The 12,484-nt window shown below is 54.0% G+C and overlaps 1 protein-coding gene across 4 annotated transcripts in view; it reads left to right on the forward strand.

Annotated features, from left to right (window-relative positions):
• The first annotated feature begins 24 nt into the window (after positions 1–24).
• Positions 25–12,484, forward strand: part of NOS1AP (nitric oxide synthase 1 (neuronal) adaptor protein) — a 38,374-nt gene continuing 25,914 nt past the window's right edge. For all 4 annotated transcript variants that reach the window (XM_009999879.1, XM_009999880.1, XM_009999881.1 and 1 more), the window contains exons 1-2: positions 25–129; positions 10,014–10,085. In XM_009999879.1, the coding sequence (XP_009998181.1) occupies positions 25–129; positions 10,014–10,085 (177 nt within the window). The remainder of the gene's footprint in view (positions 130–10,013; positions 10,086–12,484) is intronic.

The raw sequence follows: 12,484 nt of genomic DNA on the forward strand, positions 1-12,484 counted from the left end.
CAGCCCGGCCGCCGCGGGGCCGCCATGCCCACCAAATCCAAGTACAACCTGGTGGATGACCGGCACGACCTCCGCATCCCCCTGCACAACGAGGACGCCTTCCAGCACGGCATCTGCTTCGAGGCCAAGGTGGGCAGGGGGATGGGGATTTGGGGGGGTCCCCCCGTCTGGCGCTGTTGCCCGCACCGTTCCCCGCGTTCCGCCTCTCTTTTCGCACAGCCTGGCGTTCTCTCCGCTGTCCCCACCGGCCCTTCCCCCCGGGCATTGCCCGCTCTCCTCTAAACTCGGCTGTGCAGAGTTAGGCGAGGCTTTCCAGCCGTCCCGCAGGGGTGTGGGAGCTGATGGGATGGAGCGGGCTCACCCAGCTGCTTCACCCCAGCATCCCTCCTTGGCCCTGGGTCCCCCCGTGCTGTTCCCTGGGGACGCGGGCTCCAGAGAGCCGGGATGTCTCTGCATCTGCCCGGGAAAGCGCGGAGGGCTTGGGCTTTGCTCCGCGTTCCCAGGGCGCTGGGTAACGCTGGAGTGCCCGTGTGTCCGAGGGGAAGGGTTGGTGCCTGCGGGATGCCTTGTGTCCTGGGATAAATTCACGGCGTGAGCAGACGGAGGAGCTGCGGGCCATTTGCGGTGCAGTGCAAGGGGTCAGGGCTGCCTGCCCAAAAGAAACGCTTGCTGTTCCTCCTTACCTATATAAACCATTCTCACTAGCGGGTTTGGCAGGAGGCATTCCCTTTTCTCTTTTCCCTTTTATCTTTTTTTTTTTTTTTGTCTCTGGGGACCTCTCAGTCTCTTTGCTCCCCTTAGGCTGTGGCTGCCCACAGGCTGAGTGCTTGGGTGCTTGCAGCAAGCTGGGAAAAAGCTGAGCTACCTGTCTGTGTTGCCCAGCCCTGAGCAGGTAGTGCTGGCTGGGAAGTGCACTGGGAAGTAGCTGGCCATGAAATTGGAAGAGGGGAAGCATAAAATCCTGCAGCCCTGGCTGGTCCTGGCAGGGACAGTTATCACACTGATGAGACACTCTGAGTGAGGTTGGTTTGGAAAAAAACCTGGTGTAAAACGTTTTGGAGCAGCAGAGAGGCAGGCATCTGCCACACACCATTGTCCTTGGAGCACATGTGCTGGCAGGGGAAAAAACTAATCACAGATTTGGCATCTAGTTGTGTGCAGTGCCTTGGGGGCAAGGCTGCGGCTCGTTGGAGGGTGTCAGAGTGTTATTTTGCCCCTTTACTCAGGGCTGGGAGTGTTCCTCTGCAGAGGCCACCACCTGCCCCGCGGCAGGCACCGGGCTGCAGGGAGCAAAACAGCAGGGTTGTTGTTTATGGAGCAAACTTAAACCTGCTTTGCAACTGTTTCCTGGGAAAGACTGTTCAAATTCCGCTTTGCAGCCTTTTCCTCCTGTGTTATTGGAGCCAATTGCTGGGTTACTGCCAGCACCTGCTCACCCCTCACCTGTGGGGAGGCTGCAGAGCCTTCTAAACTCCACATGCCTCTTCCGTGCCAGGTTTGGGTAGCCCAGCTTGGGGGGTGAGGAATGGGATTGACTTGCCCCTCGGTCTGCTCGTGGTTCATCTCTTTTCCGTGCTGCTGGTCTGGCTGCATTAATGGGGTTGTGCATATTCTTTGTCAGCTCCTCTTTCTCCTGCTTGGTGTCCTGTGGCACGAGTTAATGCCAAGCACAGTCTGTACCAAACCCAGCTTCCGAATCTGTGGGTTTCTCCAGCAGCCCCTGATGCCAGATGCAGAATGCAGATGGCTTAGGCAATTACTCTATCCTTTTATTAGATTGCTGGAGATTAATTAAATGCTTACACTCCTTTAGTTCCTTTTATCCCCAAGAATCCCGAGTGCTTAGACCCACATCACTCTTGTTTCACCCAGGCACCCAGAGCCAGTCACAAAAATGAGGAACTCTGATTTAGAGCAGAACTTTGGGGGAGGAGTAGAGAAGAAATATGCTCATCTTGGACACTGGGACTCGTGTGTCTGTTTCCTAAAAGCCTCCTGGGATTGCTGATAGCACGGGTGGCAGGGATCCTGAAGTTACAGCCCTCAGCAGCTGGATCAGTGCTCTTTGCTCTGGCAGCCTGGGATTCCTGACGAGCTTGCTTGGGGCTCACTGCAGGGGGTAACACAGGCCTGAGTGCACTGATTTATTGTTTTAATTTTTAATTTTATTTTTGCACTCAGACCTGCTCTATCTGCTGCTCTCTTCATTGGCTTGTGTTGTGAACGTGACGCGTGTTTGGGTTCATCGGTAGCTGCTGGCGCCTGTGCTGTTGTCCCTCTTGCCTGTCTCCCAAGGGACTGCAGGCATCCTGGGGTGGGCTGTTCTGCAGCACAGAGTGATGGACTCGCCCCGAAGCGAGCAGGGCTGTCAGGAGACTTGTGGTGTTCATCCCCACTGAAGCTACTTGCAGCCGTATGCTCTGGGGACACCGAGCCCGAGTGAAGTGTCCTCTGAGGATTATGTTAATCCATTTTCTGGAGATAAATCCAATAGCTGGAAAATCCCACTCCATCTTCTTAGGAATAGTAATATATTTCACACTTCTGGATCTGTTTTCTTTGGCCACCTCTCTTGGCATCAAACCCCTCTGTATCCCAGAGGCGCCCGCTGGGAATCAGGGTTGCTGGCTCTGAGAGGAGGCAGGGTGCTTGCTTTCTTCTGTGTCTTCTGGTCTGAATTGTTAAATAAAATCAAAACCCTGGCCTCTGGAGTTAGCTGAAGCATTCGGATGAAAGATCTGGGTTCTGCAGCACAGCACAGGGGAGCAGGCAGAAATTCCCGCTTGTGCAATGGTATCCTGATTAAATAAATGGGTATGTAGGGAGTAGACTCCTTCTGTCCTCCTCCACCTCTCTGGCCAGCACAGTTCCTCCAGTCTGGATGAGGAGGAGGGGGATGTGAGTTTACTTGTTATCTTCCCAAAGCTTTGGTGCTGTGGGACAAAACCCCAGGTCCTGCTTGTGCAACACCAGCAATTCGGCACATTCAGAGATGGTGACTCAGGCCTCTCCAACGCCTCCTGAGGGAGCAGCATGTAGAAGGAATTGAATGGGGTGGTGGAATCTGTCGTCAGAGTGCTGGACCCCCCATCCACTGGAGTGCAGGGGTGCTGGGTGCTGCTGTGTTTGCATGGGGAAGACATTTCCAGAGCTCACAGTGCTGGACCTCTCTCAAAAGCAGTGAGAGATCCCTCCTGCCCTGGAGATCTTGTGCTCCATAGCAAGGTCCCACCTTACCAACTACCCATTGTTTGGGAACTGTTTTTAATTCTTCAGTCTCAAGACTGGTTAATCCATTGGCACTGCCATCATTTACATTGTTCCCAATGAAGGGGGGAGATAGATGCAAGGAGGCCTCTGCTTCTTCCCCATCCCCATCTGAGGGGAGAAGGGTCTGTCTAAGGAAACCTTTGTCCTCAGCAGACCCACTGCCTATGGCCCGGGACTGCCATGGCCTGGGACAAGACATGAGCTGAGACCCAGCTTTCATCATATCAGACCCATGTGCAAATAGATGTGGGACTGGAGGTCTAGGAGAATTGCAGTTCTTCTGGGCAGCAGGTGGGGGTTTTGGGTTCTGCTGGGGGATTGTTTTTTCTTCCCTTTAAAGGATCTTAGCAACCAGGCATTTTTTATCATATTTGCCAGTACTTTCTCTGCCTTTATGTGTGGGAAACTGAAGTTGAACTGAGCATCTGCTGCTGTCTATGTTTGGAGACAGGACATGAAGGAGACTTTAGTCTGATCCAGTATGTCCCTTCCTTTGGGTCCTTCCAGCTCACCTGCCCACCGCCTTCTCGAGCCTGCGAGCACTGGCAGAGCCTGCTTGTTGCTGCAAAGAGAAATACCTTTTGCCAGGAAAAAGGTGATCACCTCAGATAAATGCTAAGCAGCAAACTCATGTGTTTCCACTCTTGTGTATATTGTAGGGGCCATACATAAAAGCATTGGAAGTGAGCAGAGCTGCACACAGCTCTGACTAGGGTGTGCAGTTCCCCTCCTTCTTCAGGCTCCCTTCCCAGCAAGATTCCTTTTCCCAGATGGCTGGGAAGCTGGAGACAGGTTGTGTGAAGCTCTGCCCCTCTTTATCTGGCTGGGAGAGACTTGGCAGGTTTGTTAGGGGGCTGTTTGTACTGGCAGGTCTGGAGTATGGTCTGCTCTGTCAGGGCTGCTCAGCCTGGAGTGGAGCTGCAGTGTGATTGAGCTTGGGATTGCTTGCTTGAGGTTATAAATAACCTTCCCAAGTGCCTCAAAAGTTTTCATCTGAAACAGAGGCAGATTTCTGCCGTACTTGTTAAGTCAGTTCACAGGCTGCTTAGTGAAGCTCTTAGCAAAGACAACTCTGCCAGGATATGGCAAAGCTGTGTGTGTTCAGACTGCAGGTCTCAGCTGGGCAGCACGTGGGCTCTGCAGATGCCAGAAGGTCCCAAGGAAGGATCCATGGAGGCAGGATGCTCCAAGCCCTGCCTGCTGAAGTGCTTTGGTCCTGCACACCCTGTGCCCTGTACTGCTAAGGCTGTAGCTGGGTCTAAGTGCAGGAAGCTCAGCACCTGCATGGGGAGCAGCTGTGGGCAGCATGGCTGGGTGGGGTACAGAAACAGGGACAAGTGGACAACCCTGCTTCATTGGCATGGAAAAACTTCAGCTCCCCGGCTGTATCCCACCTCCTGTATCCAGGTGTCTGCATTGTAGGGCTGCTTCCTGATACAAAGGTGTCTCCCCTTATCACCCAAGGCCCATTTTGGCTGGAGAGAACTGAGGGTGGATGCAGTAGATGTGGTTTTTTGGGGGCTTTGGGATCTTCTCTCAGGACCCCTGGAGCTCTGAGTTTCTGGCCCTCAAGCCCCTGTGCAGCTCACAGGCAGTGCAAAGGCTTCCAGGATGGGCAGGCAGATGTGCACTGACATCCTTAGGGCATCAGCTGGAGCAGCACTGCATGTGCTGAGCATGAGCTGTCCCTGTGGTTATGCCTGCTGTCTGCTTGTGTAGCTCTGGACAGGACTGACATGCTGTGTTAAACTCCCTGGCTCCCAGGGCTGGCTGCACCCTGAGGACTCCAGAGCCCCGTTAAGGGAGCACTGGACAGGCCTGGAGCCCTGCAGCTCTGCAGGCAGCCTGCTGCACCTGCCTGCCTGGCTCAGGCTGGAAAGCCAGAGCTTTTATTCATTGAAGTCAGCTGGCATCGTGACTTTTCCATCCCTGATGGCCTCTGAGCCTGCACCACTGTAGTCTGAGTAAACTTCCTCCCTTTCCTTCCAGTGAGGCTGGGTGTTCCTGGGGTGCAGGGCAGAGCCAGGGCCATGCCAGCCCAGCCCTGTGGCTCCCTAGGCAGAGGGTGTGTGTGGGCAACTGGAGAGCAGGAGCACAGGACAGCAAAAGTCCCAGGAACTGGATTTCTCCTTGCTTTCTCTGGTGGCAGTAGCCCGGGGAGAAGCCCTTATCAGCCAGGCTGCAGACAGGCTGGGTGTTGCCCTGGGCACTGGGGAAATAACGGCTGGGGATGGGTGCCCGAGTACTTTGGCCCTCTCTGTGTGGCACAGCTGTGTGTCTTGGAGACAACGTTCCAGGACCTGGTGCAGCCTCATGCTGCACTGGACTCCAGAAATCTCGGGACCTTTGTGCCCTGTACCTGATGCTTCCCACCCGTCTGCCAGCACCTCTGGTAACCCCTCCCCAGCCCAGGTGCCAGGACCCCCTGCTCACAGGAGGCTCTCCTGGCCCTGGGGGTGGCTGCATGTCCCACGGTGCCATGATCCAGCTCGGGGCTGGTGCCATCATGTCTGCTCTGCTTGCACTGCCTGTGCTGCCCGCCTGCAGAAGCAGAGGCTCCTTGTCTGTGGAAAGCTCTCTGGTTCAGGGTGGCTTTCCATGCTGGAAACCTGACAGCCAGCCAACCTCGGCGTCCCTATAAGTTGGGAATGATCCAGCCCTGACCTTTGTGCAGCAGCATGCCTCCCTCCCTTGGAAAGGTGACAGCTCCTCTCGGGGAAGGTTCTGGTTGTCCACCACCTGCAAGGAGTCTCATCAACACCCCTTGGAAGGTGTCCCTCCCATCAGGGATGTGATCAGCCTTGGGTTTTCAGAAAATATCTCCCACCTGCTGTCACAGAAAATGCACCTTCTCAAGAAAATTAATTTCTGACCGAGCAGAAAACGAGCAGAATTAAACAGCCTCAAGGAAAAATGAGAAGCTAAGTGACTTGAGCAAATACTGCTTTGGCAAAATGCTCTCTTTTGTTTTCCTGGGGTTGTGTTTTTTTTACCTCTGGCCAGGGGAGGACTGGTATTTCCCTGAACTGGGCAGGTCTTCTGTAAGCTGTAGGTAGTGAGGGCATGGTGTGGGCTGTGTCTGGAGGCCACTTCCAGCCGTGCCTGGGACAGAGAAGCCTGATGCATGGGAGGGCAGCAGCAAGCCAACTCCCTTTGGGTGCTGAGAAACCCAAGGGGTGACAGTCACCAAGCCTGTGCCATGGCAAGGAGAGGGGCTGCCCTTTGTATGAGCCCAGGAAGGTCTGATGGAAGGCTGGATCCCATGTAGGGGATGAGGAGCAGCGGGGGACCAAAAGCACCCTGCAAAATAGGTGCTTTGTGCCTGCCCACCCGTGCTGGCACAGCCGCTGCAGCTCCAGGGCTGCCTTTGTGGGGCTGCCAGAGGCCTCGTCGCAGGAGGGACCCCCTTGGCTGCCCATTCACTGGGGCTCCGAGCAGGTGGCCTTTCTTCTCCTAATTGGGCCAGGGAGGAGGGGGCTGCTGGGTCTGCCCTCCCCTGCCTTCGTCCTGCCAGAGGGCTTGTGGGGGGCTCCCCCTTTGCCCCCCTGGCCCCCTGGCAGGGTGGTGGGGCCATGGGTCTGGATGTGGTTATTTGGCAAAGCCATGTCCTGCATGTGTACATATGGTTTCCTCCTTGCTTCCCGGGGGCTCGTGGAGGTTGGGTTCTTTCATGGGTTTATTTTCTTTGTCAGCTCTCTTTCACACAGCTTTATTTTCCTTCCTTTTGTCTTGGGCCCCTTCCTTTCTCCTCCCCAGGCTCAGCCACTGCCTCCCTTTCTTGCAGGGTTGGCCTGGTGGCAGGGCTGCTTGTCCAAGCCCTGGGAGCTGGAGCATAAATACCTGTGGGGACCAGGGCCATTACTGTGCCTGGCATCTGGCTTGGGGCACATGGGTTTTAAAGAAAGTCAAAAGCCCATGCCAGGGGTCTGGCAGCCCCTTTGCTCGAGGGTCCCTGGGGCTCCTGTCCGGGGAGGGGGAAGCTGGGTGTCAATGCTGGGGTGGTATGAGAGAGAGTCCTGCACCCTGGAGCCTCCTGCTGCTTTGCTGGTCCTCCCCTCTGCCTCCCACTTTCCCCCCATGCTTCTTCCCAAAATGAAGCTTGGTGCTGTGAATAGGACAGGAGGAAAGCAGAGCAGGAGTGGCCCTTCATGCACTATTAAAGCACTATTAAATATGGGTGGTTTCTCAGGCCATCCCTGCTGCTTGCCTGGGAATGGTAGCTTAGCTGAAAGGCCAGCCTTCCAAGTCCACAATTTTGGGAGGATACTCACTGCATTGTGAAGGTTTACTCCTCTGCAGTGCAGTTCCCATGTGTGATTTCTGCCCTGAAGGCAAAAATAATCTGTGGAGAGTTTGTCCATCTGTTGAGTTTTGTGAAATGTGCAAAAAATACCTGCCTCCAGAGCAGAGGGAGAGGTGGGTGTTTTCAGAGCTGTGAGCACAGTAATGGTGTGGAGTGAGCCCACACCGGGGGCTGGTGGAGCAACAGTCCCAAGCATGGGATGCAGCAGGATGCCCTGGAGCCCAGGTTTGGAAGCAGAGCTGAATCCTGCCATGGTTTGTGACCAGAGCCCCTTGGTTCAGGTGCTTGCAAGCATGGACTGGAGGGGAATAGCTGAACGAAGGGGTGTAGCTAGGACAGCATCAAGGCACTTTCTACAGCTGGTGCTGTTTTCCAGGAAGGCCATCCAAGGAGGTCCAAGGTGGTGTCCAGTTTCTGCTCCATCACCTGCTTAGGGGTGGCCCAGCCCTGCTCAGCTCACAGACACAATTACAGGCATGACTGAGTGTGGCTGCTGGCCGAGGTGGTGGTTGTCAGCCAGGAGGTTGGCATTGCTTGAATTCATGTGGCTGTGGGAACCAGCAGTGGACAGGGCTGCCTCCTGCCTGGCTGGTAGCTGCCATCACTTGCCCTGTTCTTGTTCCTGGCTGTGTTCTTCTGTTCAAGGAAAGCAATTACCCCTCCAGTGGTGGTGACCCTGTTGCTGTTTGGAATAGCTAGAACAAGGTAGACATCCTGTGGCTGTCCCCTTTGCTAGGAAAAATCTGTCTGTCTTACAACTGAAAGTAAAAAGTCTTTCTTGAAAGTGAGAGGAGAGCAGTACCAGGTGTTCCTCAGCAGCAGAGCTACGTGGGGAGGCTTGGAGGCAGAGGTGCTATGCAGCCAGGATCTGTGTCTGATGGGGAAGGATGGGAAAGGTTTCTCCTTACATGTTGCCTGGTGACTGTGTGCCCAGGGCTTTGGCCACATCAGCCCTCCTCCTCATCTCCTACTCTTTAATGATGGTTTCCAGACTTTACATAAGAAAAGGGAATTGATTGATGTCAAAGATGCCTATCCTAATAACACCCAAACCTTTGAAGGAGTGGGAAGGCTCTGTTTAGGGGATGTGACTAAAGTCCTGTGCTTTTGTGGCTGGATGTTGAGTGGTGGGGTCTGGGCAGTTAATACTGCCTTTGCCTGCAGCGTGGGCTTTGATTCCTGGTTGCATAAAGCTGCCCTGCACTGTGGCAACCTGCTCAGCACGTGTCAAACGTGCCAGCTGTTTGGTGTTTCTTTTTATATCTTCACTCTTCACGTCTACTGGCAGCACCAATGCCCGGTGCTGGTCACCTGCCTCCCTCTGCACTCAGGAGCTGCGCAGCTGGGCACGGCCTTGTCAGGCATCGGGCTTGTGGAGTTTGGGGTGCAGGCATGGAGGGTTGGCAAGGAGGGCTATCCAGGATGGCACACATACACAAAACCCATGAGTGGTCACGCAGCCCTGTGCTGTGCCCTCGGTTCAGGTGGCAGCAGCATCCCAGCCAAGAGGAGCCGGGAGTCCCGCAGCGAGGCTGGGAGAGAAATAACCCCTCTGCACAACCTCCTCCTGAAGGGTGACCCCCGGCACTTCTTCGGCCATTCGAGCACCCGTGTCAACACTGGCACTTGAAACCCAGTGACCTGGGTTTTCATGGTGTAAGCAAAGGCTACAGCTGTGTTCACAGGAGCACGCAGCCCTGCCAGGCTCAGTGCCCGTCCCGCGCTGCCCGGGGTTACGTCAGCGCTTGCCTCGAGATGAAGCGTGGGAGCACTGGGGGCTTGGAAATAGACTCCAAATGCTTTTGTTTTAACTACACATTTTTAGTGCTCTGCATTGACTCTTCGTCACTTGTCTGTTTCCTGAACCTTCTCCTGATTCTGCCCTCTTCCATTTTATTTTTAAAAAGGGTTTTGTTCGGCATCTCCCTGTGCTGGGTCGCAGCGGTGCTGCCTTTGGTCCCCTCTGAATAGCAAAGCAGCTCCTTTATTCCACAGGCTTGGCCTGGAGGCTCAGCATTGCTGCAGGAACAGCCACGGGTTTGACAGGGCAGTAATTAAGAAGTGAAGGGCCTGTCACAAGGCAGGTTGCCCCAGCTATTTTAGCAATAGTCCAATATCTAGGTCTATAATAGGTGACTCAGTGCAGCAGAGGGGATGTTGGCTTATACCAATGTACTTTGATCACACCATAGATGAATGAGTCCTGCTGGCCTGATTACTGAAGTTATTTTATTGTTAGAACGAGGGCTGCTGAATCCTTGAAACATTGTGGTGGGTGAACAGCTTCGTGGTGGGAGGTGAGCAGTGCTTCGAGTGCAGTGAGCAAAATGCTGCCTGTTTCCCAGAAGCGACACTAGTTTTCCTCCAGGGTGCCATGGTGGGGCCATGAGGTTTTCAGTGCTGTGGAAACTCAACTAATGCTCTCTTTCTTTCCCTCTAGTACATCGGGAGCCTGGATGTGCCACGGCCAAACAGCCGGGTGGAGATTGTGACGGCCATGCGGAGGATCAGGGTGAGTGTGGAGAGGATGCTCCTTCCCCTTGTGTGTTGGGGTGGCAGGGGCAGTCTCCTCTTGCAGCCTTGTCTCACCTAAGTCCTGTCCTCCAGGTTATTCATAACTCTGTTTTTCACCACCAATCTCTCCATGGAGATCTCTGAGTGCCCCAGAGTTGGTGGCTGCAAGTTACGACTTTGTGCCACAATTTCACAATCTGGAGCATCCCCAGGGATGGGGTAGAAGGTGGGTGTGGGATGTGGGGCTGCCAGTGCCAGCTGGAAACCACGCACGTCTCTGCTTCAGAGGGTTTCCCCGTGTGTCAGTCCCTAAGTTCAAAGGCCACTGCTTGTGGAAGAAGTACATTTGTTTGCATAAGCACTTCAGCTGTGTGAAAACGTGGACACTGCCTGGATATGCCAACAGGTTAGTTCCTGGTAAATGGCAACATGCAAATTAAAGTGCTGACTAACGAGCTCTGGGGCTGGCCAGCAGCGAGCTTGTTTGACAGCAAGTAGGTCAGGAGATGTCAGCTGGTAATGAAGTCATCTGGCTTCCCAAAATACTTATAGTCAGGATACGGGACGCTCTCACTGTATAATGCCTGGCAGGTGGCCAGGAGAGGAGCTTTTCCTCTCGCCTGCACAAGGGGAAGGTGTTCAAGGGCAGGCTGGGAGGGGACAAACCACGTTCCTGGCCAGCTCACTGTCCCCAGCCTTAAAGCAGCAGGAGATTGACTGCTCTCCAATGTAGGAGACAGCCCTTTGGGTGGTGGTTGGACCTTGGCCATAGGCACAGGTATTTTCATCTGCTCCTTGGGTCACAGTGAGAGGTCTGCCCTGTCTTCCAGGGATGGCTCTGTCCTGGAAATAACACTCTTAAATGGAAGGAGCTGAGGATTCTCACAGGGGTGTTGAGTAATAAATGATCTGGTGGGCTCATGAGGTCCCATCAGCGCTGGACCTGCTGATGGGGTTGAGTAGTCCTACCCAGGCTTGGCTGTCACCCTGCTCCTCTCTCAGCACTTCTTGCTGTAATCTTTTCTCTTTTATCATAGCCTGAGGAGGAGAAGGGTGTCATATCCCAAGGAGAGGAGCACCATACCCCAAGGACACTGCTTGCAAGGCTCTTCTGTTTCAAACTTTCAGTGTGTAAATAGTTTGTGGGCTTTTCTCAGCAGCTTTATTCCCTGCTCCCCTGTCCTCCTGGTGGTGGTCAATGTTGTGGCCAGTGCACAAGCTGGGAAATCCTTTATGGCATTAGGGTTGCTCACCTTGGTTCCAAATGAGGTTTGGGGAAGAATAACTGTGACTTCATCAGGAGCTCTTGTAAACAGCAGTTTCCTCTGCTGCATGTCAAGATAAGACTTTTGAAAGAATGCAGCTCCAGCCCCAAAATCCTGTAACTCCACATTAGTATGGAAGGATTGGCACAACTTTGAGGGCTTTAAATACACCCTAGGAAAAAAAAAGCCACCAAAACCAACCACCAAAACATCCTTACTGACCAATGTAAATAAACTTAAGCATAGTCTAGATAATTCATAGATAAAGCTCTGAATGGCAGGAAAAGGACACAAACTAAAGTAGAATATAATTTTTCATGGTAAATTATGTGCTTGAAATGTGTGCTCAGGCTTCCTTGCTCTAGCATAAGACAGGAGACAATGTCAAGACGTAAGTCATTGGAGGGCCCAGGGTTTGCAGATCAGATCTGCCAGAGAGACTTCTAATGTCTGTTTATTTGTCGTGGGGTGGTGCCTGTGAAGAGGATGCCAGGGTGGTTGGATTGCTGGGAGTTTGTGTGTGGAGCCCTTCCCTGGTTTCCCGTGGTTTGTGCTGGCCTTGCACCCCACAGCAAGACATTATCACAGCATTGCAAGGGCATTGGCTGGCGGGCGTGGGCGCCGGAGCCTGGTTTGGAATTGGCTGGAGGTCAAGGAATGTGTGTCCTTCTTAAAGCAGAAGGGTGGTTGTGTTCTTTGTGGAATAAAGCAATCCCAGAATATTGGTGTGGGGAAACCAGCGGAAGACAGAGCTTGTTTAGGCACAGAAAGTGAGCAAGGGGAGATTCTTTTGTTTCCAGGTGCAAGATGTGGCGCTTCTGTGTGTGAAGCAGCTGCTGACCCTGGGGTTTGTCTGGTTTCTGACACAGCCTGTGGCTTAGGGGGAAGTGGGGTGTCCCTGCATGTTCCCAGTGCTGCTGAAGGAGGGGGACCCTCTCCATCCCACCCCTGTGGCTTCCTTGTCTCGGGGCTGCCTCTCTTCTAGCCGCTCACCGAGCCTTGGTTCTGTGTCACAAGGATTTAAAAGAATGACCCTGCAAAGGAGTGAGGAAGCCCCCTGCCCTCCAGCGGGGGCCCAAAGGGGACGAGCGCCCTGGCAGCCCCTCCTGCAGCGCTGGCTCCTGCCCTGGCC

Source organism: Chaetura pelagica, unplaced genomic scaffold (assembly GCF_000747805.2).
Source record: "Chaetura pelagica isolate M959 unplaced genomic scaffold, ChaPel_1.0 scaffold246, whole genome shotgun sequence".
NCBI classification, from domain to species: Eukaryota; Metazoa; Chordata; class Aves; order Apodiformes; family Apodidae; genus Chaetura; species Chaetura pelagica.